The 27504-nt window shown below is 33.8% G+C and overlaps 1 protein-coding gene across 1 annotated transcript; it reads right to left on the bottom strand.

The window, feature by feature from the left end:
* Nucleotides 1-1442: 1442 nt before the first annotated feature.
* On the bottom strand, nucleotides 1443-27504 carry LOC131040752 (homeotic protein knotted-1). Its single transcript, XM_057973706.2, has 5 exons — nucleotides 26922-27504; nucleotides 26492-26608; nucleotides 25737-25872; nucleotides 2045-2304; nucleotides 1443-1898 (listed from the first exon to the last, which is right to left on the bottom strand). Exons 1-5 carry the CDS (start codon nucleotides 27231-27233, stop codon nucleotides 1731-1733), a joined length of 993 nt encoding a protein of 330 aa, XP_057829689.2. The 5' UTR covers nucleotides 27234-27504; the 3' UTR covers nucleotides 1443-1730.

Below are 27504 nucleotides of genomic sequence, written 5' to 3'. Positions count from 1 at the left end.
TGCATATAAATAAAAGATTTTAGCTATGGTAAAAAGCTTCCTCCAAATAATGAGAAGCATAAAACACATTTTGTGCCTAAAACCAATTCCCTTATAGTCCAACTATTTTATCTAAATTTTGTTACCTACCTTAAACTAAATATCTTAAATTAGTTTATCAAATAGTTAATTTTGTAATAAAGTATGTTACGTACCTTAAACAAAATATATTCTAATAGTTTATTAGATAGCTTGAATTCCACAAGAATCCGAATAAGATAAAATAGAAATGACAATGAAGTCCACTTGAGATCATAATGAATGTTCCTAAGAAATACTGACAGAATTGAGGCTAAAGATAACACAAAATTACAGGTAAGTATTAGACAATCCAACCTATACAAGAATATTAGGCAATCTAAGCTATACAAGGAGTATTATTTATTTATTAACCTTTATTATGACTAGTATTCTCTCAACAGCTTTAGTTAGATGCAGATGCACTCTTTGAATCTTTTCTCTGAGCACCTTTTACAATGCTTTCTTATGTTTGTCATGGAGTCTTCCTTGTTCTTCAAATTTTGAACGTTGCGCCATGGCATAATAAAACTAGCTGTCATATTCAGAATTTTCAGTCCTTTAAGAAAATAGTTCGGAACCCAATGTCTCAATTAAACAATAACAAATAAACATGTCGCCAGTCAAGTGACATTGTTGCATCTTACAGAGAGGATCGAGAATTATGCTTGCCATGAGCAGACGAACGGAAGTGAAAATCTTAAACCCTAACACTCAGAGTGGCCGACCAACCTGTTTACAAGAAATATGTCAAATATCTGAAAACATCATGCACAGGCGAGTCTGGGCACGCTTATCAATAAGCTAGCGGGAACATACACGTGGATTTTTTAATGAATGGTGATCTTCTCAATCCATCCATCCAGTATTTTACAGTCACTCGATGTAATATATATGCTTAAAAATGTGTATTTTAATATATAGATTGAGGTGTTACATTACTCATATTTTCTTTATTCTTGAGTTACATTTTGGCGTTTGGAGTTTCATATTAAATTCAAATATAACTCATTTTTTTAAAATAAACTCAGCTACTAATAATCTAACTTCTTTATTTGTTACTTCCAGCAAACAGATCAGTATTGTTCTGAAAATCCCTCCTAATCCTAACATTCACAATCTACCAGCTTCTTAAACTTACTTTGAATATTGACACTCAATAATCAAATCTACAGAGAATAAGTTATAGGAACAGTAAAATCGAGAAAAGAGAAATTGTTGAATGTAACTGTACATCTAACATCTATATGTTGTTGTCATGAATTTGAAGAACTGAATTTGTGTTAGTAATAGTACTGGAAATAGGAGGTTTAAGGTTGTCCGAATAGAAAATTTCTTACACATAACCATAAAATAAAAGATAAATGCATCTGAAATAGGCAAAATTTTAAGAACCAACTTGCATTAAATACATATTTATATGATGATGATCACAATATTCCTTACTATCTATATACCCGGAACAATTTAAGAATCAGTGTGTATAAAATACACATTTATATGATGTGAATCGCAATATCAGTAATAATTATGAGCATCAAAGACAGTTTTGCTTGAAACTATACTTATAGGGCAATATTTACAAACTGATTCAGAAAAGTTAGGTAAATACATAATAACTTCAGAACGCGCTGAAAATAAAAGTCCTCTCATCGATCTAAATGAAAGGAAGATCACTCCAAGAAAATCTCAGCAGTACGAGTCCTGTGAGTGCCCATTAGCTCGAATTCGGTATCTTCAGAATCAAACTTCCAGTGGCGCTTCCTTTGGTTTATGAACCAATTATTGATTTGCTTGGGATCCAGCCGAGTATATTCTGCCAAAGCCATCTTTTCAGTATCCTGCACTTAAAATCAGGGCATTACACATTTGCACTGATACAATTATGGTTTTAGACATGTTAAAACATGGGAAGACCTCGAGTTATCATCCATTCATAAAGAGTCTGAATAGCAAAGTTTAATAGTCTTGAGTAAGTTTTACTCACCGAAGGATAAGGCCACTTCTGGTGCAGATCCCACCAATGAAGCAGTTTCTGCCGTGCCTCCTTGGGGAGCTTGCCTCCCTTTTTCTTCTTCATAAATCTTTGTCTAAGACGGCCTAGATATCCACCATATTTACGAAGCAAAAGGTCCTTCAATTCTCTTTCTTCTGAATGCTGATCCGCCCACTGGTAGTCCTTCTCACCCGTGATGCTATCTTCCTCGTCCATGGAACCACCTCCCTCCGTTCTCTCATCACTCTCGGCTGCAATTTATATAATGTAATAAGTAAAAATTGACATCACTCCACAAACAGATCTCAACTTCAGTTGAAAAACATCAAACTTGTGTAAAAGAAATGCCCGAAAATTCACATATGGAATATGATGGAAGAGCATTTATAGAAAGCTTTGCCACTAACCAATGAGGTAGGCTAGTCATATAATAATGGGTGTTCTTTCACAACTCCATAGATGCAGATGCCAATCTTGATCTCATTCTTTTGTATATTGAATCTTAATCAATAACAAAATTAATAAACATTTTACTAATTTTTTTCAATTATACTTGACCAATTAAACTGCAATCTTCAAATAAGATTAATTTTCTATTATTCATCATTTTATATTTTTATTTTTATAAATAATAATCAATTGTTATAATTTGCTAAATATAATTAATATCTAGTGATCACAGAACAATGTTTTTGATTAAGGGTAAATAGGTTTTGAAGGAACCAGAAACCCTCAAATTTTCCCAAGACCCATGATACAACGCTGCTAAAAAAAAAGAGCATCGGCATACTAGCATACACACCATAAACTGGACATAAAATTGTCCCTAACACATAAACAAGGGTTTTACAAGGCTCCCTTAAAACCTACAAATGTTTCCATGGGTGCATCCAAACACCCATCACCTTCAACACTAGATTACAATAAATCAAACTATTCTCACAATCTAGACAAATGGAGTTTTGAAGGGCTCCTCTAACTTTCATCATGAGTTTTAAATTGGCTTTCAAAACCAACAAACAAGGGTTTTCCCAGCCTCCCTTAACCTGTAACAAAGTATTCAGCTTGCCAACAGCACAACTAACCCTTAACCAAAAACCACAACTAGCCAAACTGAACCTTTTAAAATTGCTAGCATCCAGCTTGCCTGTAAGAAGAACACGACTCCCACAACCAACACACACGAAAAAGAGAAAAAAACCGAATGCACAAGCAGCAAACAGCCAACCTGTGGGTTTTACCAGGCGATCACAGAACAATGTTAATAATGAATCCTTTGACATACAATTGATGGCACATGGGAGGGCATTAACCCTCTGGGTTTATTTTGAAATGGCTAGAAGCAGAAAATGGCTTCGCCTGACTTTCTGTTCAAAGATGATTAGCAAGATGACGAGGAAGATGATGCATGGGGAGAGCTTTGGATATTTTATTTTTTGTAAATAATAATCAATTTTTATAATTTACTAAATATAATTATTATCTAGTGATCACAGAACAATGTTAAAAGTGAATCCTTTAACATAAAATTGATGGCACATTGGAGCATTGCTGCAATTAACCCTCTGGTATTATTTTGAAATGGCTAGAAGCAGGAAAATGGCTTCGCCTTACTTTCTGTTCAAGGATGATCAGCAAGATGACGAGCAAAATGATGCATGGAGAGAGCTTTGGATGAAGAAGAGCAAGAAACACTTCTTCATCTATAGCTGGATATTCAATCCAATCAAAACGAGTGTTTGAGTTTTAGGGATTTAAGCCTGGCCTGATACTGTTGCTGTCTAGAATAACTTTTTTAATGTTGACTAGGCTAGTGGAAGCGTTGATCGTGGTTCCTAATCCTATTGCTGGCTCTCTCTAGCCACCAAAGAACACTTCGTCTATGGAGAAGGTTTTGTTTCTGCTGTGAGAAGGAATGCATCGATTGAGCATCGTTCTGGGAAGGACCTTTCACATGGGAATTTTCTTCTCCCATCCTGAATGTCTTGAAGGAATCCATGAGCATACCCTTGCCCTGCTTCCGCCAATCTGCTCTGCACAGAGGTAGTTGTCCTGAGGATTCGAGTCTTGTAGCTGGGGCATAAGTCGATGGCAAGGCCTAAAAGGTGCGGCTTCAGCATATGCTGTTGCAGAGAATCCCAGTAAAGTGCTTTAAACTGTGCGAATGGCCGAAGAATTTGAACAGGTGTGCTGAAGTGTAAGTTCAATTACCGATCCTACTGAATCTCTCTATTTCCAAAAAATTTTGGAAAACAAGGGCATCGTCTCAAGGGTCCCTAATTCAACTGTTGAAAATTGAAAGTTCTTCTGCTAGACTAGGAAACTTACCTGTAAGCAAGTTTCTAGGTTCTAGGCCAAACATAGATGTGGTTAGAGATAGGCTCAGAGGAAATGGAAACCGCATGGTCTAGTTGAGATCTTGACTTTGTGTTCCATGGCTTCTTTCTGATCTCTTTTCAGATAGTGAGGATTGTGTTTGAACTCTCTTGGATGCCCTTGGTTTCTTGGAAAATCAGAAAAAAAATTCGTTGAATTTTGACCCTGGAATGAGGGCACTAACAAGGTTCCAGTTTGGATGGCCCCTGGTTTCTTCGAAAATCGGAACAATTATCGAAATTTGACTCAAGGAATGAAGCATTACTGTTTTATCACCACAAAATCAAGCACAATAATAAAACATTTGATAGTTGGCAATTATAATATGAAAAATTTATAATTTATCTACTTATCCTATTAAGGAAAAAAATTAGTATTCATATTGGATTGCTACTTATCCTGTTAAGGAAAAGAATTATTATTCATACTGGATTGCTCCGAGGAAGAAAATCGATTGCAAAGATTGAAGAAACAAATAAGATGCTGCGATTATTAAAAAAGGATCTGGCGAAACGAGTAGTTATTTAGATGTAAGATCCAAGGTTGGGATTAGCAATGATAAATAAGAAACACTTAACATAGGAGAATCAACAGGAGCCTCGGATCCAAATTAGGTCAAAAGATAAGTCAGAATAAAAGTGAGTAACTAAGAATGGGAGATCACAGGGCCAAAAACAGGAGTAAAGCACATATCAAAATGACCAAAAAATGCTCGATGTAAGATCAACAGTTGGGAGTAGCAATGATAATAAGAAACCCTGCAAAAAAGGAGAATCAGCAGGAGTCTCTGATCCAAATTAGGTCAAAAGATAAGTCAGAAAAATGTGGGTGATTAAGAATGGAAGCTCACGGGGCCAAAATCAGGAGTAAAGCACGTATCAAAATGACCAAAAAATATGGAAATTTCAGCTGATATGCTCTATTTTGTCTGAATCAGACTTTGAAGCAACTTGATATGTATCTTTTGATTGGATCTATTCCTTCTGGTTTTTTGTTTAAATCTTCAGATAAGATGAATAGAGCAAAATCTTGTAAACTTGGTCTTTCCCTTTTTGAGTCTTTTTTAATTAAAATCGATGGTTCTTCTAGTGGTAATGAAACTGGAGGATATGTGGATTTGGACAAAAAAGTTCTAGTTTGATTGACTTTTCTTTATCTATTGTTAAAAGCTTGGGTTCTCATTGTGATTCTTGAAGAAAATGTTTTAGATTAAGTGAAAAGCAGGTTTTGAAGGGGCCCCGAAACCCTTTACATCAGATTAAAAATAGATTAAGCATTGAAAGCCCAGCTAGATAGAATAGCAATACAAAGAAAGGGCCAGTAAAACCAGCCCAAACAACCAACTGCAAGGGCCTTCAAGATTTGCAATTGGCCTTGTGGGAACAAAGAGTCATGTCAAAAGAAGGCTTGGACGTCTTTGAATTCTTCCCTTTAACAGTAATCCAACCATATTCAACTTTAGCTGCCGCAACTGACCAATCCGAAGGGCCCAGCACCGATCTTTCCGGACTGGAAAAAAGAGTGTCAGAAGAGGGAGCAACAATCGTCACGGGCACATGATCACAACCAACAACAGAAGTTGTGCCAAAACCTTGTGAAGCAGCCGACGGGAAAAGAGATACCATCACGGACACAGAACCGCAACCAACAGGTGGGGCAGAAGATGTATCAACACATGGTGCAACCGGCAGGGTAAGAGACAACAATCCAATTTCAGTAGAGGGGACATCAGCATCCTGTATCACAACTTCTTTAATCTTAGTAGCATCCTTAGAGGCATCCGATGAATCTTTCATTTCCAATCCAGCCAAAGTAGAAACCCCAACATCCAATGAATCTTTAAGAGATTTCCTAACCGTATAATGCCAATGGGAAGCCCCCGACCACCATGAGACCGAAGAGTTTTTCTTCTCAAGCCCACAATTTTCTGCCGCATGGCCAGTTTTGAAGCATCTACGAAACCTGAAAGGAATACCCTCATAATCCAAGGTCTGGACCTAGCTGCCAAAAGAGGAGTTAATGGCGATTTCAGCTCGCAAACCCTTAGAAACATCTAGCTCAACCAAAATGCGAGCAAAAGTAGTATGGTAAAGCCCATAGGAGTTATTATCCACCATAATGAAGCTCCCAATAGCATCACCAATTTCCTCAAAGAGAGAATAAGCCCACAAGTGTAGAGGAAGGTAAGGAAGCCTAACCCAGACCGGAATTTTGTTGAACATCTCTGAAAGGGGGTTAAAATCAGAGTGCCAAGGTTTGGCCAAAAGCGGCATATTATCTTTCTCATAGAAAAAACTTTCACACGGGATTTTTCTTCTATCATTAGCATCCCCAAATTTAGCAACAAAGAAAGCTTTAGCCATAGGGAATATGTGAAGTGTACCAAAAATGAGGGGATCCCAGTGCTGGGAAATCCATTTATGCAACTTCGGGAGGCTGGGCCAGATACCCTTGAATCTACAAATAGCGCTATGCTTTGTGAAGACCTTCACATTGTTTTCTATTTCTTGTTCAAACTCCTTATTCGCATTAACAGAAACGACACAGGAAACAGGGATAAACCCTCTCCCAACCCCTCTGCGTGAAGAGGGAACCCTACCAGATTTCCGATCAGAATCAGGGCGAGGGCCCCCAGTGGCCACCGACGCTCAAGAAGGACTGGCCCTAACCATGCCAGTGGCATCACCAAGGGGCGAGCAAGGGAACAAGCAGGAGAATTTGTTGGTGGCTGAGATTTCAAAATCTCCATCGCGCTTTTTTTTTGCTTCTTTATATTTTTATAAGGTACTTGATTAATATTATAATGATCTTCAATTCAGAGCCTTGAATTCAAATGGTTAGCTATATTCCTCCTACCTTGGGCAAATTATGACAAGTTCATTAGCTAGAGCTAGTTGATAATCAATTTAGTGTTTCTCTTCCAATCTCAAATATAGTGAAAATGGATTAGACAAACTTCATGATACAAGAAATGTTAAATTGGAGAGACTGGATTATTTTTTTTTCTATTTAAACTTGAAGAAAATGTTTGTGAATTGGATTGTAAGAAGATAATTTGTGAAATGGATTCTATGATATTGACCACAATTCTAACAGATTTCAAGGATCCTCTTGGAAGTTGGTTTTTCACGAATTTTTGAATCTATCTCTTGTTCATATTCTTCAAGAATGGAATGTTGTTCTAGATAGTTTGGTTAATTAGGCCTCTAATTTTAATCATACAGAAGGTCACAAATTGGACATCCCTTTCTTATGCTCAATCTTGACAGTTTTAACAGCTACTTTATAATGATTTGGTTTGATCTAACTGATTTGTGTTAGCTCAAATCTCTCTGTTTTACTAATTTTTTTGGATGATCTTGATTCTTAAAGATAGAAGATATTTATGATAAACCTCAAATTTTTGCTCTTTACTCTTTAAACTTTAATGAGATCTTTCATACATTTATCTTCTTAAAAATATCTAATTATTAACATTACAAAAAAGACTTCTAATATAATAGTAAATGAATGCTGAACATACCCCTTATAAACCTACAAACTCATAAGTAACATTGACACAATGGATGAGACAACATAAGGATTCCTCTGAGTCACTTCCTAAAAGAATGTAGAGAGAGAACTTGCATTATCTAGGGCTCCCTTGTTTAATCTTGAAAGACAGCTCATACAACATTAACCCCTATGGGTGTTACCAAAGCATTGGATCAAAATAGTATGGTGCATCCTCTTCAAATATCTAACTAACAAGTCAATTTTATAAATTTTTGAACAGCCAATCTCATTTTTTTCTTTAGGGTCAAACAACCACAAAATGAACAACATTTGTCTGTTTCATTTTATTTTGCTAGGAAGGTACACTGAAGTTGTTGGCAATATGCTAGATTTGGTTAAGTGTTGTCATTGATGTCAACATTGTATCCCGGTTGGATATGGTTCTACTATCCCGGTTAGACTTGGTGTTTATCTTGCTTTTGGCTGCGATTCTGATCTGGTATGATCAGATCCTTGGTTTTGGTTTTTGATGCTTATCCAGGATGGTTATATGCTTATCATATTCTGTTGGTTTATGATTTGGTGCTCCGGTAGCTGTCGCTTATGTCCCCGGTTGGTATTTCCTAGTACCGGTTAGCTTTACCGATTAGCGATATTTGATGATTTGGCTAGATGATTTTGGTCTGGCTTATGGAAACGGTTTCAAGCGTGCTGAAAGTGCTTCTTGATCGTGTCCTAATTGTTTGGTGGCTTTGCATTGGCTAGCGTGCTGTTATGGTGGTCCTATTTGGATCCGGTTAGACTTTCTGTATTATTGCACTGAGGGTTTCTACTGGTTGGTGAAACATGTTAGTGATTGATCTTAGTGTGATTTCTCGCGGATATAATTGTTCGGGAATTTGTTTTAGGTCCATGCTATGTAATGTAAATCATAATATTGGTCCAGTGATATCGTGTAATGTAATTCTTGTAATTATGGGTTTAGGGTTTAGCCGACCTTATCAATATGGTTGATGATTTGTATTTATAGGTGGCTTATTCATGTAATTGGATATGGTTTTTGGGATCGAAGGTTATGTCTGCATTATCAGAGGAAGGTTTATGTGCAAACATTGTTATATCATTCAGCGAAAGGTATTGGTGTTGCAGGGCAGACATATGTGCTTACCCAGAACTATATCAAGCATTAGGAGATGCTACATTCATAGTTCATCCTTTCCGAATTGTAGTCAGATGCTTTTGTAAGTCAGTGAGACTTCTCTTTTGTTATGAGCAGTGAGCTCTAGGCTATTGTGCTGATTGCAAGTGCAATCCCCATTGTAATTATTTCACATACTATTGTAGAAGTATTATCTAATTGTGGGTAGGGTTTCCCACCGTGGTTTTTCCCTTTACCGGGTTTTCTACGTCAAAATATTGCTGGTGTGTACTATGCTTTCATGTTTTATCTTTCATTGTGTTGGTTTCTTTGTGCTCCAGTTTAAAGATTTTAATCTGCAATAATTCTGATTTCTGATAGTAAACTGATTCACACCCCCCCCCCCCCCTTCTTAGTTTACTCCTAGTATCAGATCTGTCTAATAGAATCAACCCACGAATCAGATTCAATAAATAAATTTACCTTCCAAACTTTTCAAAACTTAGAAGACAGATGCACGAATGTGCATTAAGGCAAAACAAGTCCTAGGATATCAAAATTTGCTCATAAACAGAAGTATAAATACAAGATCTTCATTGTAAATGCCCTTCTTTTAGGAATGCAAACTGAAGCAAATACAAACAAGGAGTTCAAAAAATTGATTCCTTTTTTGCTCGAGGAAAACTTAACCAATTTAGAAAGTTCTAAAATCTGTGCTTAAGAAGATTAACCAGTTTTCCGATGGAAATATCGTGGTTAGTTTGCTGACATAAGCATTAAACCACTAGATTATTCTCAAGAAATCTCTCAAACTTTTTCTAAATAATCATCAGGGAGCATTTTACAGGCAAGTTCTTTTGGTTGTTGGATTAATTACCACAGATTTAGGAATTGATATCATAGATTGACATCATTTTGTGTAGGTGAAGACATTGGATTTGGAAATTTACCAATACCTATATGTTTTGGTATAACAACAAAGTTACATCTAAGAGAGATGTTAGAACCACACCTCTAGAAATTGATCTCAAAGACAAACTATCACCCTATAGAAATGAAGATGTCATATTTGAAAGTCTATGAATGCCTACAACTTTTGATGTAATTGTATATCTACATTGACCAGGTGAAACCCACACCTCTAGGAATTAATCCCATAGATTAATGACAACCGCATAGAAATGAAGATGCCATATTTAAAAGTTCTACTAATACCTGCATTTTTTTATGTAATTATAATTCTACATTGATAGGTGCCTTATTGAGTCCCAGAAGATATCTCAAAATACACTTAGGTAGAAACCTAAAGAACAAAAAGGTGGGTAACATAATGTTGTCTACTAATTTTCCAAAGGAAATATAAAGGCGACTATTTAGCATTTTGAAGTTCTTGACAACAAAACCCAATGTTACCCCAGAACACCCATCACAAACAACAAGAGTTTTGTTGTTACCCACATCAATAAGATCAAAATAAAGATAAACAATAAGAATATCATTAGCAATATAGTGGAAATAAAAAGTTGACTCTTAATGACTTCTATTAAAATCCCTTCTCAAAGAAAAAACTATCAACCCTTGCATACCAAACATTAGGAGCTTGTTTCAACCCCTCGAGGGATTTTTTCTACTATAAATCAGCTATTCTTTTTCCAGGGTTTCATAGCCAATTTGTTATTCCGCATAGATTTTCTCATCTATATAACCAAGGAAATTTGATTTTACACCGATTTGATATACCGACCACTTGTTGTCTTGCAATGACAACAAAAGTTCTAAATAATCTACCACAAGTGTTTGTGCAAACCCTTGGCTACTAATTTTAACTTTGTGATTTGTCACCAATCACTTGTTTAAATGTTTTTCCTTTGGAAGTTGCACTAATTCTCATAGATTACTTTTACCAATTGATTTTGTTTCTTCATTCATAACATTAATTTATATTTTTCTTTCATTTCTTCTTCATACACAGAGGGTTCAAATTGAATTATACTAATCAGAACAATTTATTAGATACAAGATTCACATTAATACTCTAATTTCATTTAAAATTTGTATGTTTCTTGAAGATTGTAGAATTGATGTTGGAAGACTCAAACGTGAACTACTATTGGAGTTTGAACTTCCACTTGAGCCTCTGTGGAGAGGAAGAACATTATAACTTCTCTACCCACTATTATTGGCATTCTCTTCTATACATTTTTGTGTCGCTTCTAAACTCGGACCCTTCATCAAAAACCACATCCTGACTAGCAAACCATTGCTTTGTGTCAAGAGTAAAGAATGTGTTCACCCTTAAGTTGCATTATAATATACCACAAAGATACAAAGTTAAGATTTTGTGTCAGACATGTTCCCCCATTGAACTAGAACATGAATATATGCTAGACAAGCAAAAACACATAAACGAGCCACTAAAATATTATAACCACTCCAAGATTCATTTGAAGTGATGTTTTGAATTGATTTTGTGGGGTTAAATTTAAGATGTTGCCACTACTTCTCACCAGTAACAATTTGGTAGATTTCTTTTACTACAACATACTTTTTGCCATTTCCATAATTGTACAATTTTTTTTCTACATTATCATTTTACTAGGAGGTATAATTAACAAGGTGTCTCTTGATGCCATAATTGTTACAAAATATTAAAACTCTTTTGAAGTTAATTCTCCCCCTCTAAATTTTTTATGAGTATTTTGAGATAAGACCCACTTTGCTTTTTAGTCATAGCCTTAAATTTCTTAAAGCTTTCAAAAGTATCATTTTTTCTCTAAACAAAGTACATCCATGTGTGGTGATTTCCAAACTCATCAAGGAAAGTCAAAAATTATAAATCCTTACCTGAAGATTGCGCTTGCATATTACCACAAGTTTTCACATGCACAAGCTCTAGAGGATCTTATTCCCTCCATAATTTGTTTACTACAAAACACTATTTTGTTCTTACCTGTCAAGTGCCATCCTAAACAAACTACTTTTGGCAATACATGTACACTAGATTTTTTTTTAAAATACAAAACTTCTTCCTCTTCCTATCTTATTCCCATTTCCCCTTCCCCTTCCTTTACCACAACCTCTACTTATAAAAGGATCCCTTCAAAATTTATTTGATTGAGAACGAGTAGTAATTTTTTTTTTATTCTTATAATAAACTGAAGAGCCTACACCAAGCTCTATGTAGATTTTTGCATACACTCTTCATGAGAACACAAATGACAATATGGAGAAAAAAAATTCCTTCCATGTATGTTAAAAGTAGAAGAGTGTGAATGTATGTGTGTAATATATTATATCTACTAAAATAATTAAAGATATATAATATGAAATAATGATATTCAATATGGTCAATAAAATATAATTTGAATACCTTATCATTTGCAAAAACGAAAATACTCACAAATTCATAATTCGATCATTTGTCAAATGTCAATACACAATGAAAATTACAATCAATATTTAATAATCTTCATATTGTTCTTTATCAAAAGCATCAATGTCTAACATTTGATTCAATTTCACTTGAAGCACAATGAATTACAATGCCACTTCCATTAGCTATGTACTATAGAAGCTGCCTCATCTAAACACATGATCTAGCAAATTGTGCATTCATAACATGTCTAAGTCAACACACTGAAGAGTTAGATCTCAATTCCCCGTCTTCATTGCACACCATATGAGAAATTATGTATTCAATCACTTTTTGTTTATAAATATGTTTAAATTTTTAAATTTTTTTCTGTTTTTCTGTGGACAGCCCTTGGGTGCTAAGTTCACCTAGGAGAACCTACTGGGAAAAAGGACCAAAACTAGAACTATACCCATGGGGAGGGAGGGGTTTAGAAGGATATGGTAACATAGTTTTGTCATGACATTAATATAGAAAAACATACAAAATTCAATATAATTTGGATAGTCTTTCATATTTTCTTTCAACTGAGTACATTAATTTTCTATTATCTAATCCACAAGTTCTATGTATCCCACTACTATTATTTCCTAGAGATCTTGAGAAAATAATAAGTTCTATTCATAATTGTCACATATAAATAATGCAAGATGAAATGGAAAGTTTGTCATTAGTCATTAGTCATTCTAATATTAATTTGATGAAAACCTGCTCTTGTGTCTACTACTTGTACAATAGAATTACAATATATTCTTGATATCAATTGAAAAAATGAAAAAAAAATCATTAACACTATATTGAAAAGCTGTTACAAAATATAAATGAAGGCCAGTTGAAAAATATAAAATTGAAAAAAATAAAACGAGACTAATTACAGCTGCTTATTAAAAAAATTAATAAAAAACATTAAATTCTCTTATTAACAAAATTGGCTGATCATATAAAAAACAGTATAACTAAAGAAAGCTTTTGGTAAGAATTTTTATTGCAGATCATGCATCGGATCATGCGAACAGGCTGCATGGAAAAAGGAGGATGCAAAGTGCAGTTGCATTATCCATTGAGCATGCAATGTGCAGGTGCCTTGTCCATCGGCCAAGCTATAATTTTTTATTAATTAATAATGCATCTTCAATGTTCCAACCCATCCACCATTTTTTCTTTTTATCTTAGAAAGCCCCCTTCTTAGAAGATGCCACTTTTCTGTTTAAAATACGGTCGATATCATGATGTCTATTGGCCATCACGAGAACACTAGCTTAAAAAATACCTAAAAAAAACCTTTGAAAGATCCCCCACTTGAAAAATACATTTCAAAACCCATGTTCATTGTTATTTGGTAACCTCCAAAACAGAAGACAATGAAATGAGAATAATAAGAGAAGAGGAGAGAAGTAAGAGAAAGAGGAAGGTATTCTCACAAAACCAAGTGTGTACATTAGTAAATTCGCTATCATCTTTCCTTTGCAAAGTCAAAGTCAAATACTCTTTTGTTTCCATTGTAAATTTGGTTTCTGATTCAGTCTGATTTTCAAACCCAATGAATGAATGGATAATGGAAAATTTATTTTTTAAATGAATAATAAATGAGAGTTAAATATGTTCTTTTGGTTTTTAACTATTATAAGTATTAAATATATTTTTAATGTATTAAATATTCATTTTTTGTGTATTTAGTTTGTTGTTTTGTTTTTAACTGTCAATTTAAATTATAATGATAGAAAGATTGAGGTAATGGTTAATAGTAAGTATAAATTAAGAGTTCAGAGGAGAAGGGCATTGAGGGGCATTGTTGTTTTCTGTTTATTGTAAAGCCAAAAGTAGTTATAATGATTGGGATTTCAAGATATTTATCTATGTGACAAGGAATCATTTAACAAAAAGAACCCTTCATGAGAATTGTCACTATCAATGATACAAAAAGAAAAAGTCAAAATTGAAAGGCTATTCAGCATTAAAAGAGAAATATTTGATATAATGAGTGGAAATGCAGTATTACCAAGGTGAATGCACATTTCTCCATTTCACTAGCAAAGAATTAAGATTTCTAAGAATCTCACACTTATCAAAGGATCACATTTCTCAAATTGTTCCATGGAAATATCTCCACTCCATTTACACCAAGATATATAATGAGTGGAAAGGGAGTATTACGAGGTGAATGTACATTTCTCCATGTCACTAGCAAAGAATTAAGATTTCTAAGAATCTCACACTTATCAAAGGATCACATTTCACCAATTGTTCCATGGAAATATCTCCACTCCATTTACACCAAGCTCTTCCTCATTTCTTCATGTCACTATCAAAGACTTAGGATTGCTAAGAATCTCACACTTATTAAAGGATCACATTTTTCAAATTGTTCCATGGAAATATCTCCACTCCATTTACACCAATCTCTTCCTCATTTTGTTAAATTTATACAACTTATGTGTGTTTGAATATGTCGTTATTTTGTTTTTTAGTTGCAATAGTGAGGATTAAAAGGTAATCAAGCTATTGCAAATAAAAAAGTTGGAGAACAAAAAGAGACAACATAGACTGAAAATTCAATTGTGAGTTAGTAAGCTTAACTTCTAAGATTTAGGCATGATTGCCAAAAGGACCATTTAACAAAAGGAATCCTTAATGATAGTTTCAACCATCCTTGATTAAAATAAAACATGAAATTTGAGGGGAATCTACAATGGATGTGTAATAATTGCTCTAATAAATTGAAGGGCAACATTACCACAGTGAATGCATATTTTCTTCATATTGCTAGTAAAGGGTGTAGGATTTGTGAGAAATGCAAATTTGGTCAATCGTCAAAATTCATCAAGTTGTTTCAAGAATATTTCTCCTCTCTATGTTCAACATCCCCTATCTTTGCAACTTTGAAGTCATGGAGCTCAAAATGTATAAAGAATAAGTTTCAATTTAGAAAATAATGTCACTAGAAAACATTTTCTTCACCAATGATAACCCATTCAATGTTTCTCACTTTCCTCATTTCAAGTCGGCCATGACCAAGGTAGGTTTCCTCACTTTCCTTATTTCAAGTAGGCCATGGCCAAGGTCGGTAGAGAATTTACTTCTATATTCTTCCTCAAAGACAAAATTGAAGAGCACCATCTTGAATTAAAGTTTTCACAAAATAAATTTGTTCATGATGGAGATGACAACTACATGATTCTGAAACATCATCATATACGGGTGGGATGGATATGAGGTACCACCTATCACCAATATTATATTTTCGTGCAAATATGGGAAAACAAAGATGTGGTTGACTTTTGATGCACGTATGTGATCAATGTAATGGAAAAATGATTGACTCGACTTATAGAGATGGCTCTTGGGCCCCTTGTTATATGCATTCCATAAATAATGCATTGAAATACATTGGTAGATATTAATAGGTTAAGAACATTATATGAAAGGGAGGATTAGATGAAGATTTGCAACTACCAAACAATCTTGGCATTCGTTTAGTCATTTCCAAGAAGGAATTGGGTAAGTGCACCAAGATGGTGAACAAAAAGGGGGGTATAAGTAGCCAGTTTTTTTTTGAAAACAGGTAAACCTTAACTTCAAAGAGATATTTGAAGGTCATGCACTAAAAACTAGGAGTTGAAAAAAAAAAAATAATTGTAGTTCTCTTAATCTAGTTTCTTAACTACTAAAGTTTTTAAAAATTGGATAAGATTAAGAGGGTCAAACCTTTCACGCACGAAACATTGTTCCTGATTTTTTCAGAAAAATATAACATGGTTGTTTTTGTGCGCTGCACAAAATATATAGTTATATTTACTAGTTTGCAAAACCATTTGGTAGAATGATAGGTAAGAGTGAGATCTAGAAGTTGTGTAATTTTTTGTAATTTTCCATTGAGTTTTTTTTTTTTAATGATTTTTTGAAATGAAGGCATCCTGAAAATTTGGTACCTATTCGTGCGCTGGGCATAACTTGCATCAAAATAATCGAAAATGCAAACTTATTTTTTTTAAAGTGTATACAATCTAGTGGATAACAATAATATATAATTATTTTTGAATTTAGTCAAGTATATCAAAAGTTATCAAATAAATGGTAGACATATGTCTGTGAGGACTGTCAAGGCAATGGTAGAGAAAATTAAAGTTTACTATACTAATGTTGTCCAAAAATAGAAAAATTTATATGGTCATAAAATTGAGAAGACGTGTGAGATTATGGTGGTAATTTTAGAGATACCCACTTGATCATTTGTAAACCTGATGATGACAGATTTGAGAAATCATGTTGGAAGATGAAAAAATGTGTAAAGGGACAAAAATGGGGGGGAAATGGGCTTGCAAGCCTTAGGGTCGTTTTCCAATCCTCTTACCAAGCCAATACCCACACGGGTTTTGAAAAACAAAAAGTACTATTTATAGTTCTTCATAACCCGCACAGGCTTTGAAAAACAAAAAGTACTATTCATAGTTCTACATAACCCGTACGGGTTATGTAGAACTAAACCCATTATTTTGTGTTTCACAAAACCCGTACGGGTTATGAAAACATAATAATGTATGCTTGTAAACTTAGCATTTACTACACATATGTATAGACATACATATATAATATGTATTTATGTATGTATATATGCATATCTATAGTTATATAGATATATGTATATATGTTTTTATGCATGCATGTCTCCCTTATTTTCCTCTCTCTCGTCTTCCTTCCCCCATTACCGTATTTGTCTATTTTGAGCCTTAATTATCCTCCTTGAGTTCTATCTCATCTCTCTCCCCCTCACACCTCTCTCTGTCGATTCTCTCACCCTTTTCTCCTTCCCGTTCTCTCTCTACCTCATCTCTCTCTCTCTCTCTCTACTCTCCTATCCTATTCTCACCCTCTCCCCCTACTCTCTCTTTCTCTCCCCCTCCCTCTCCTTCTCCCTCTTCTCCCCCCTCTTCTCCTTGAGTTCTCTCTCTCTCCTTTTCCCAATCTCCCTCCCTCCCCCTCTCTCTCTCTCTCTCCTTTTCCCAATCTCCCTCCCTCCCCCTCTCTCTCTATCATATTCTCCCCATCTCTGCCCTACCTCTCCCTCTCTCCCAATCTCCTCTCTCTCTCCTTCCCCCTCTCCTTATCATATTCTCTCCCTCTTCCTATCTCCTACTCCTACTCTCTCTCTCTCTCTCTCTCTCTCTCTCTCTCTCTCTCCCAATCTCCCTCCCTCCCCCTCTCTCTCTCTATCCTATTCTCCCTCTCTCCCAATCTCCTCTCTCTCTCTTTCCCCCTCTCCTTATCATATTCTCTCCCTCTTCCTATCTCTCTCTCTCTCTCTCTCTCTCTCTCTCTCTCTCTCTCTCTCTCTCTCTCTCTCCTTTTCCCAATCTCCCTCTCTCTCCCTCTCCCTCTCCCCCTCTCCTTTTCCCAATCTCCCTCCATCCCCCTCTCCTTATCCTATTCTCTCTCTCTCTCTCTCTCTCCATCTCCCTCTCCCTCTACTTTTTTGAATCTCCCTCTCTCCCCTCTCTCTCTCTCTCCCTCTCCCTCTCTTCCTATCCCCTTCTCTCTCTGTCTCTAACTCTCTCTCACTCCCCCTCTCCTTATCCTATTCTATCCCTCTCTTCCTACTCCCTACTCTCTCTCTTCCTCTCCCTCTCTTAATCCTACTCTCTCTCTCTCTCTCTCTCTCTCTCTCTCTCTCTCTCTCCACTTCCTATTTGGTTCCTAGTTCTATATAACCCATACGGGTTATGCAGAACTAAGGCAAAACTTCTAGTTCTGCATAGCCCGCAGGTTTCTAAAAAAGTATAATGTTCCTCAAAACCCGTAGGAACTTTTGATTTTTTATTATAAAATATAATGTTCCTCAAAACCCGTAGGAAATTTTGATTTTTTATTATAAAATATAGTGTTCCTTAAAACCTGTACGGGTTTTGAAGAATTTTTTGTATTTTTTAATTGTTTTTGGCTAGGTTTGGTAGCATGTTTTTGAATTTCCAAAACACACACGGGTTATGAAATTTTTTTTTTTTTTTTTTTTTGCATTTGGCCACTTTTTTGTTCACCATCTTGATGCACTTACCCAATTCCATGAATCAATTTTAACCAAAAAATTTTCATACTTTTTGTTGAAATATTTTGAGTTGCAAGATCCCTCACAACTTATGATCACCACAAAAAAGTGAACTAAGAGGAAAGGAGTCGAAGACAAAGTAAGGGATCAAAGTGAAGGAGTTTGTTATCAATGATGTGTTTCAAGCAAATGTGGTATGCATTGTATTAATTGTATCACCAATTTTTATTGTCAACAAATAAGAAACTTTGATCTAACCATGCCCTTGGGAATAAAAAAGTGTGCAATTATAGGCTCTTTTGTAGTTTTCGCACATAGATATTATTGAGCGCAAACATCCTTGTGCTAATTCACTTTCTTATGTGTTTTTCATTTGCTTCCTTCATTACATTTCATGTGATTATACCATCTTATTTCAACACTATAAGCATCAAACTATAAAATATAAGTTTATTTTTAAGCAAAACAATCTAAACAAATAATACCTAATTTCTTAAGTAGACATTTCATGTTCAAGTTTGCTTGTTCAATACAAAAATTCAACTAAGAAACAAATTGGCTTTGGGTTTTGTTTGTGTAAGAAAAATATTAAAATCATAAATATATACATATTTGTAGCCTTGAAGCATAAATTAATTTTTTAATACCACATTGTATCATATAATAAACAGAACCACCATAAACATTAAAAATACTCACTAAATATCGACAAGTCAAATTTAATGATCATGATAAATATCCATTTACAATATTAAAAAAGAAAGTAAAAATCAAAGGATTAGAATAGTCACATTATCAATCACTTCAATGCTCTTAAGCCTCTTCACACTTGCATCACCAAGGGATTGCCATGGCCACATGAGTTAACCACCACCTTAGATTGCATCACATTCAAATCAATGGACAATTATGTGTAATGGTTAGCCCAATTTGTCATGGCACTCAACATATAATTCTCCTTTATAATCAATCAAGTATTTCTCCATAGAGAAAATTAAGAGCTTAAGATTGGGGAAAGCCCAAACCTTGTTCAATAAGGAAGATGTGAAATAATGTGTTTAATGAGAATGTAGTAATTGACCTTATTGTAAGGGACACCTATCTCATCTAAGAAGATGTTGGTGGGCTTCCAAAGAACCATGATAGAAAAAAGCTACCCACTTTACCAACCTATCACATCTTATATTTTATCTATGTAAAATCATATTTGTTAATTTCTATTGTATACACAAAATAGAATATTTCAACTTTATCCTTGTCAATTTTACATATTTTACAAAATTTCATGAAGCCACTACCAAAATATAAAGCTACTTCTTAATGTTCTAGTCATATAATTATCATTTTAATTTGAAAACTAAGATAATTGTATTTGAAATTTTTTATCCAATTCTTCATTTCTTTCTCTACATGTTAAAAAATGTATATATTGGATTATTTTTGTTAAGGTTAGTTAATATACATGGTTAGTGATCAATTTTTTAAGATGCATATGCTTCAAAAAATTCCAAAATACTTATTCAACAAAAATATATAATTTGTTCTACATGTCCTTAGTTATCTTTTTGCTAACTAAATTTAAAAATACTCAACAAAACAAAAAAGAGGGAGTATGTTAAATGCTTACACTAAATCGATAAAATAAGATATTTTTATATTCATTTAATGTTTGACCTTAATCTTAACTTTTTAAAAAAAATTGACTTTTTAAAAATTAAATTTATAATATTATATATTTTTCTTATCACATCTTCAAATTTTGAACATAAACAATTTATATTACTTAGTACAAAATTTAAATATTGTTAGTTTAAAAATAACTTATTTTGACCCTCATTTAGTCATATTTCTATACACATCCTTAAACATAATTTGACAAGTTTTTTGATTAAGGAAAAAATAGGTTTTAAGGGTACCCTAAAACCCTAAGTACAAGAAGCTTCCATTGAAAAACACACAACCAATCCACAACTCAACAACAATAAAAAAAATCCAAAAAGACAAAGAGGTCTCTAACATAGCAAGCCAAAGACATAAAACAGATAGAGAACTAACATAGGTTCTTTAAGGCTTCCGCAACTTCAACTTCCATTTGGTCTAGTTTCTGAGACAGGTTTTTCAGATCTTGTAGTTCAAGCTTAGCATGCTCCCTGGTCTTTTTGAGATTCCCACAAGTCCACATTGATGTGCCACTATCATCATTGTCTTGTTTGACATTATCTGCCAAATCAAGATCAATAAAAATGTTAACCCCCTAATTTCAAAGCCTGCATATTTTGCCATTGATTCACAAGTATTTCAATTTCTTTTGTACGGCTATGAATAGTTTTATGGCACATATTAAGTTTGTGAGGTTGTCATCAATTCTCTTCATTTTTTCTTCTAAAACCCCAATCTTGCCTTCATAATTTGAGTTCAACTGAGTTGTATTTAGTAACATTCCCAAGAATGGAAACCATTCTTCTCTTCTCTTCATCTATAATCATATTGCCATCTCTAGCCCTTGAACCAAACCGACCACCAACCTGCTCTAATGCAACCATTTTTTTTGAGGGACCAGATATTGATATTCATCTAATTCATTTCCAAGAACAACCAATTTGAAATCCGAAACTGGTCAACCACAACATCTCTAGCAATGCCCAAAAGGTTTGGAGGGTTCTTCGAATCACCCCCAAGAAAAGGGGAATATTTTTCCAAGACCCTAGGGAAGGGAGGGCGAATGGTTTTATCCTCCTCAACCCAATTAGAAGAGGGATGGGAAGGGGTCGCTCCCATGGAGCCTTCCCCCACACCCACCATTTTCCATTCCCAAATTCTAGTTGTCAATCGCCTCCTCAGCCCCCAAATCCTCATCCACTAAACTAGGAGAATCTTTACCAACCTTTTTCCTTTTGATGAATCTACGTTTTTCATCCCTAAGGGAGAAATTACCTTTTTATTGCTCCAAAGACACTAGTTTTTTTTGTTCAGAAGAAGTACTATCCTCAATTTCCCAATCCTCATCTAAGGAATCATCTTCCCCATCCCTTGCATTTGTCTCCATCTCATCCTTAGACCCCATGTTCTCTGAATGCAAAAGGGGATTATCATGGTCTTTATCCTTAGGGGAAGATGAGAGGACTTTAAAATGTTCCATAATAGGAAGGATCAAAGCCTCATGAAGATAAAGGTTTCAATCATTCTTGTTATCCTCTTTAATACTAGCTATCAATGAGGACAAGAGATGAAAGGAAAGGGTAAAAATTTCTTAAGTCTAAAATGATTAAGCAAATAAAAATGATATCCATACACAATGGTAAACCACCCCTTTAAAGTAAAGTATTGCATCAAGACTTTAACCACTCCCACCCAAAGAGGTTTTAGGGACTTTACTTGGTATCCACCATTCGATTTCTTAACCAGCTTCTCCTCTTTGCATTTAAGAAAAATATTTACCACAGTCTCAAAATATTTTCGAGTCCCTAAAGATCTTTCTACCTGGCATTGATAGCCCTCTGACCTTTGCAATCAAATCCTTCGAGATATCCATGCATTTGTTGCCAATAGATAGTGGTTCTCAATATATAGAGTAATTAATGTGATTATATGAATCTTGTTAATTAAATTTAGTGTAGTAAATTAATTCCTCATTGTGTAGGTAATTCAATACATGAATGTTTGCATAAGGTATCTAAGGCAAGTTTCTTTTAGTTGAGGTTGATGATTTTAATTTTAGTTCATAATTTTTCATGAAAAAGATACTTATAGAAAATTAGGTTTTTTATATTCTAATTTAATAGATGAGTGTATTCTAATAATGATTACATTGTAACAAAATATTTTTTATTTCTATTTATTATGTGTAAAGTTAAATATTAGTGATCATTTAATATAAGTTATATAGGATAAGCTATCTTAGTTGGGATAATTGATCTTCTTTTAACTAACTCAGACAAATTTTAATAGATGAGTGCATTTTACTAGTGATTATAGTGTTACATAATAGTGATTTTTACTCCTGTTTATTATTTGTAAAGTATTTCTAGTCATTATGTTTGAACTAAAAAAAATAGATAAAAAAATATTTATTTTCACTAGTCATATCTAAGAAATGCATTATAACTTTTTTTTATCTTTATGACAATTTTATATTTTATGATATGAATTGTCATGAGATGTCTTCCATAAGCTTTCCTTTTGTATTATGTATCTAAACAACTTTATACATATTCAACTGGTTACATATTCATTGTCCAATGAAATTGTATGATATTATAGGTTTAAAAAAGTATATTTTTAGTAACTTTTTTTAACATTGAATTTTTATCATTTTTATATAATGCAATAAATGAGTCTTTATGGGGGTGTATTTTTTATAAGATTTGATATATCACTTAAGCTTCATTTGATTTTTAGTTTTTCTTTTTTAATGGTTCAAATTCATATCTATAGGCTCAAACTAACTTTTAACTAATTTTTTTTTGCTAACTTAAACAAAATAATATTCAAAGAGTGATGCTAGAATGTTGTATGAAAGACAAAAGCTAATTAAATCAATCAAAAAACTTAACTTGGGCAAAAGAAGATAAGTTAGTTACATTCATCTCTTAACACAATAAATCCTAGTAGTGTCTCTAAGCACAACCATTTTTACATAGCCTAGACTAACAAATTTATATAAAATAGAAATGCTAAATTTATGCTTGTAATTCAAGATCAATACAAAAGAAAAAGAGTCAAAATTGTAGGTGTGCAACATAAGTGCAAGATTGAACCTAATAAAAAAATAAGCCATTAATTTCTCTATTGGAATAATTCTGAAAATAACAATGGATCATTAAATATAAATTTCAACAAACAACCTTCCTATAACAAACAAAAGTAAGTATCCTAATTATTTTACATGAAGTTTTTGAAAAAAATTGTATGATCTCAACATCTTAAAATTAAAATAAACTTATTATTGTTTATTGCAAAATTAAAGAATTATCTTATTTATTTTTATATATATAGACATATATTTTCTAGTATTTTGACTACTTTAATGTTTTGATTGACTTGAGTTTTATTATTTTACTTTCTTTACAAATATATAGATCTCTATTTTCTAATACCTGGCTTACTTAAATGTTGTTAGTTGACCTAAATTATAAGTACTTTTTAATTGTCCCTTTTGTTCAAGAGATACTACTCTAAATGCTTTTGTTGTTTTATTTATTTTTACATAAGTGAGGCTTCTATTTGTTTAAGATATACAAATATACTTTACTTTTTTCAATGTTTCTTCAATCAAACAAATTTTAACTTCATACTTCAAATCAAACAAATAGTATTTTATAATTATAACAATTAGCGGTAATGTCTATATTTTAATGTATTTCTTATGTAAGATGGAAGTCCATATATTTGTGTTAACTATTTTGTGTCAAAATGTTCACAATATATAGGAGAAAGGACCCAATAGTTGAGCATGTTCTAATAGTTGTTATAGCATTTGTTGATTCAATGTCCAATATTTTTAACAATATTGTGCCAATAGTTATGACTTTAAAGTTGTTATTGTTGATGATGACTACCTGGGTTGGGGGGTGGCGCGCTTGAGGGTGGGGCTTTTGGACACCTTGACAAAAAGCATATTGGTATGACATCATATTTGATGTGGTAGCCCTAAAACCTTAGTTATAGGCAACGGACTTGCCAAGTAAGTAATTGTTACAAATTGGAGTGATTTGAAACTTCTATATGATTTTGAGAAGCACAATGTTAGAGTGCTCAACTATAAGATCCTCTCCTCTAAACCAAACAATTTTTAACATTAATTATACATAAACAAAAGCAGCTCATATGATAAAAAAAAATAAAAATTAATAACCAAATATTAAGATTTCACAAATGAGATATTTGACTAATGTGCCAACACTACGTTGAGAGATTGTAAAAAAGACTTCGGAAAGTTTAAAAGAATTAGGGGGGCTTCTATTATAAGCAATATCAAAGTGGGGGTAGGTTCTTGTGCACAAATCCAAGACTATTAACACTCCTTAACTATCACCTTTCATTAAATGTTTTATTTGTTCTAAAACAAATTAGGCCTCCGTGGTAATAACACTGATCTCTGTAAAAATAACATAAAATGACAAGCTGTCATATCAATTCACCCTGGGAGTACCAAACTACGTCACGGATCCAAATGAAAAAGAAATTTATGTCCTCATAAAAAAACATATCACCGACTGATTTTATAAATTTCACATTATTTAAGTTATGAATTCAGGCCGTCTGGCATAGCTAAACCCAAATTAGAGGAGCAGACAAATAGTGAACAAGTGTATAAAGAAAGAAACTGTTTTAATACCCATACGTACATGAGGCCGTATGCTAGGGGAATGGACTTAACCAACAGAAATTTCCATATCTAATCGAGGTTGCTAGAAAATTACTCTAGTGGAATTTGTAAAATCACAGAAATCATTGCTTGGGTAGGACGAGACGCCTCTACAATGGCCATGTAATGAATAACCTCAAATCATTAAACATTTGTTTAGGCTCTCGAGTACTTTTGATAACACAGTAACCTAATGGGTTTGTGCGCAACAGTTCATTACATTTCTAGATGAAATTGCTGTTTTACCGGGGAGTGGAAGCGTCAGACAATTTATAGTTCTTGTTCCACGCCGTGTCGGCATGTAACAGTGAAACCCATTTGGCCTTTTACATTAAGTACAACATCGTTGTATACTCATTTATCTCGATTGTGTACAGATTGAATACCTGCTCCTTTGACGGACTGTTCAAGAACAGGTTCTGTTATTTTACTTAATCATGTTGTCTGCCCAGATCCATAAAATATGCCCTTCACTATGGTAAGAAAATAGTAAAAGTTGGTTTGCAGTAGGCCCAAATTTTAACTTCTGTCTGTTTGAATGTTTGTTTGAATTCAGTAATGGTCAGTGCTCGAAAACATCATATGCACTGGCAAAACTAATTTTCAGTCACATCAATGGGGGAAAGGCAGAAAAGGGATCTGGTACCAAGGTAAGGAAAAGAGTTTGAATAATTCTTTTTTTAACTATCTTCGAGGAAAACATTGGTGTAATGTCTTATTTATAAATAATCTTTTGTTTAAGTTCAATGATTTTCCTCATAAATCAGGACGCTAAGATAGCAGAATAGTGTAACTAGAGTAGATGAAATTAGTCCTTAAAAGCTTAACTGCATGCGCCTAAGTTGAATTTTTTACCTGAATGCGTAGTACTGATTGTTTCATTGTTCAGAGAGCTGAGCTGAGCTTCAATCTTCTTAAAAAATGACATGGTTTCCATGAATGGCTTCGCAAGCTTCTCTCGCAACGTACTTAACATCTCGCAGTAAGTCTCCTGAGAAACCGAAAAAATACGAGGAATCACAATCTAATGCATTTTGCAGACATTTTTTTTAGTAGTATGTATTGTTTTATAATCATACGAATTAATGATAATAAATGTTAAAATTAGATTCAAAATATTGAAAAATAAAACTATAATCAAACCCAAATTTCTGATTAACAGATTATAAAATTTGATCCAAGATATCGGAAAAGAAACTCGTAATCAAATCCAAAAACAATGGATAATAATTTCGTTCTTCCAATACCCACAAATTTTCAATAGCTCTAGAACAATTTCTATGTTAAGTTGCGCTCCAAATATATTAATTCGCAAATTACCCATCTGATCATTCGGTGCGCAAGTGAAAATACAAGAAACTTTGTTACAAATAATCAAATCTAAAAACAATGGATACTTAATACATTCTTCCAATACCCACAAATTTTAAGCACTCAGCTCAAAAACAAATTCTATGTTAACTGCCACTCCAGATATATTCATTAGCACATATAGCCTATTTGATCATTTCAGCTTCAAACAGCCCCAATAAATTCTGACAAGCATCATAAAGAACCAAATTAAATGTAGTGAAATATACAATACAAAAAAGAAATGTAGTAAAAATTACCATAAACATATCAAGTTCTGGATCCATTCCAATGTTCATAATCATCTCGTTCTGTCGATTGTCAAAGTCTTTAATAGCGGCGTCTAAACAGGTCACAATTTCTGGGGTACCCCCAACCTGAATCCACCACACTCGAATGAGTAAGATCTTCAAATGCCTTAAACAATTATGTGAAAATGATTCTACATTCATGAGAGAAGATTAATAGTTAGATAAGATTTTCACAGTCAATTCTAAATTCAATTCTAGATTCAGTTGTGTAGATTTTTTTTTTCATCAAGGATTCGAATCATCATCATCAGAATGATAGAATGATAGATAGAATTGTAAGACAATGAATGTGATTTGAAACATTGATGAAAAAAAAAATTCTACAAAACTGAATCCAGAAACACTGTATAAAATTAACAGTGGTTGGAGTTGGGTTTACAGTAATGCAGTGGATATAGGCTTCCAACAAACAACGAAACTCTGGATGCCCTAACATCTTAGCTTTTATGACATCCATTTCCTCCTCGTCGGTAGCAATCCTACTAATACTACTGAAATTAGGGTTATCTTCCTGTGGGGTTTGTGGTGCAAAGGATGTAATTAATTGGCGACCCGACTCTCCCAAGCAATTTAGAATCTCTTCCCTAGGAAATTCAAGTGCTGTGGAGGAGTCATGGCAAGCGAGCGCAGAAGGTAGTTTGGCGGCCATTTCCAATCCAGATTGGCCATGCAAGTTGTTTGGATAAAACATGGGCGTTGCAGAGACGAGGAATACGAGTAAAAATCTGTTTCGACATGATGTTATCGCCGTCGCTCTGTGGTTGGTGTGGCGTCATGAGCACCATCATCATGGAACTCACGTCACCGTACCCCTCTTAAAGTGAATAGACCTCTGCATTTAAGTTGTCCATTGTACAAAGATTTTGTTTGTCCGAATTAGATTTGCATATAGATCTTCCACACGATCCATTAATTTGATTGTGAATGAAGCCAATCTAGATTTCAATTAGCAATTCTGCGGT

This window comes from Cryptomeria japonica, chromosome 5 (genome assembly GCF_030272615.1).
Source record: "Cryptomeria japonica chromosome 5, Sugi_1.0, whole genome shotgun sequence".
Taxonomy (NCBI): Eukaryota; Viridiplantae; Streptophyta; class Pinopsida; order Cupressales; family Cupressaceae; genus Cryptomeria; species Cryptomeria japonica.
Note: the sequence above shows the minus strand (reverse complement) of the source record. Positions and strands in the feature narration are given on the sequence as shown.

Bases quoted from the DNA above. Each gene is read 5' to 3' on its own strand.
- LOC131040752 (XM_057973706.2), bottom strand. From the start codon at position 27,233: ATGTTTTATCCAAACAACTTGCATGGCCAATCTGGATTGGAAATGGCC. The intron at 25,873-26,491 runs GTAATTTTTACT...TCGGTTTCTCAG, and splicing joins CAGAACTTGATATGTTTATG to GAGACTTACTGCGAGATGTT. The intron at 1,899-2,044 runs GTGAGTAAAACT...TTTTAAGTGCAG, and splicing joins AGAAGTGGCCTTATCCTTCG to GATACTGAAAAGATGGCTTT.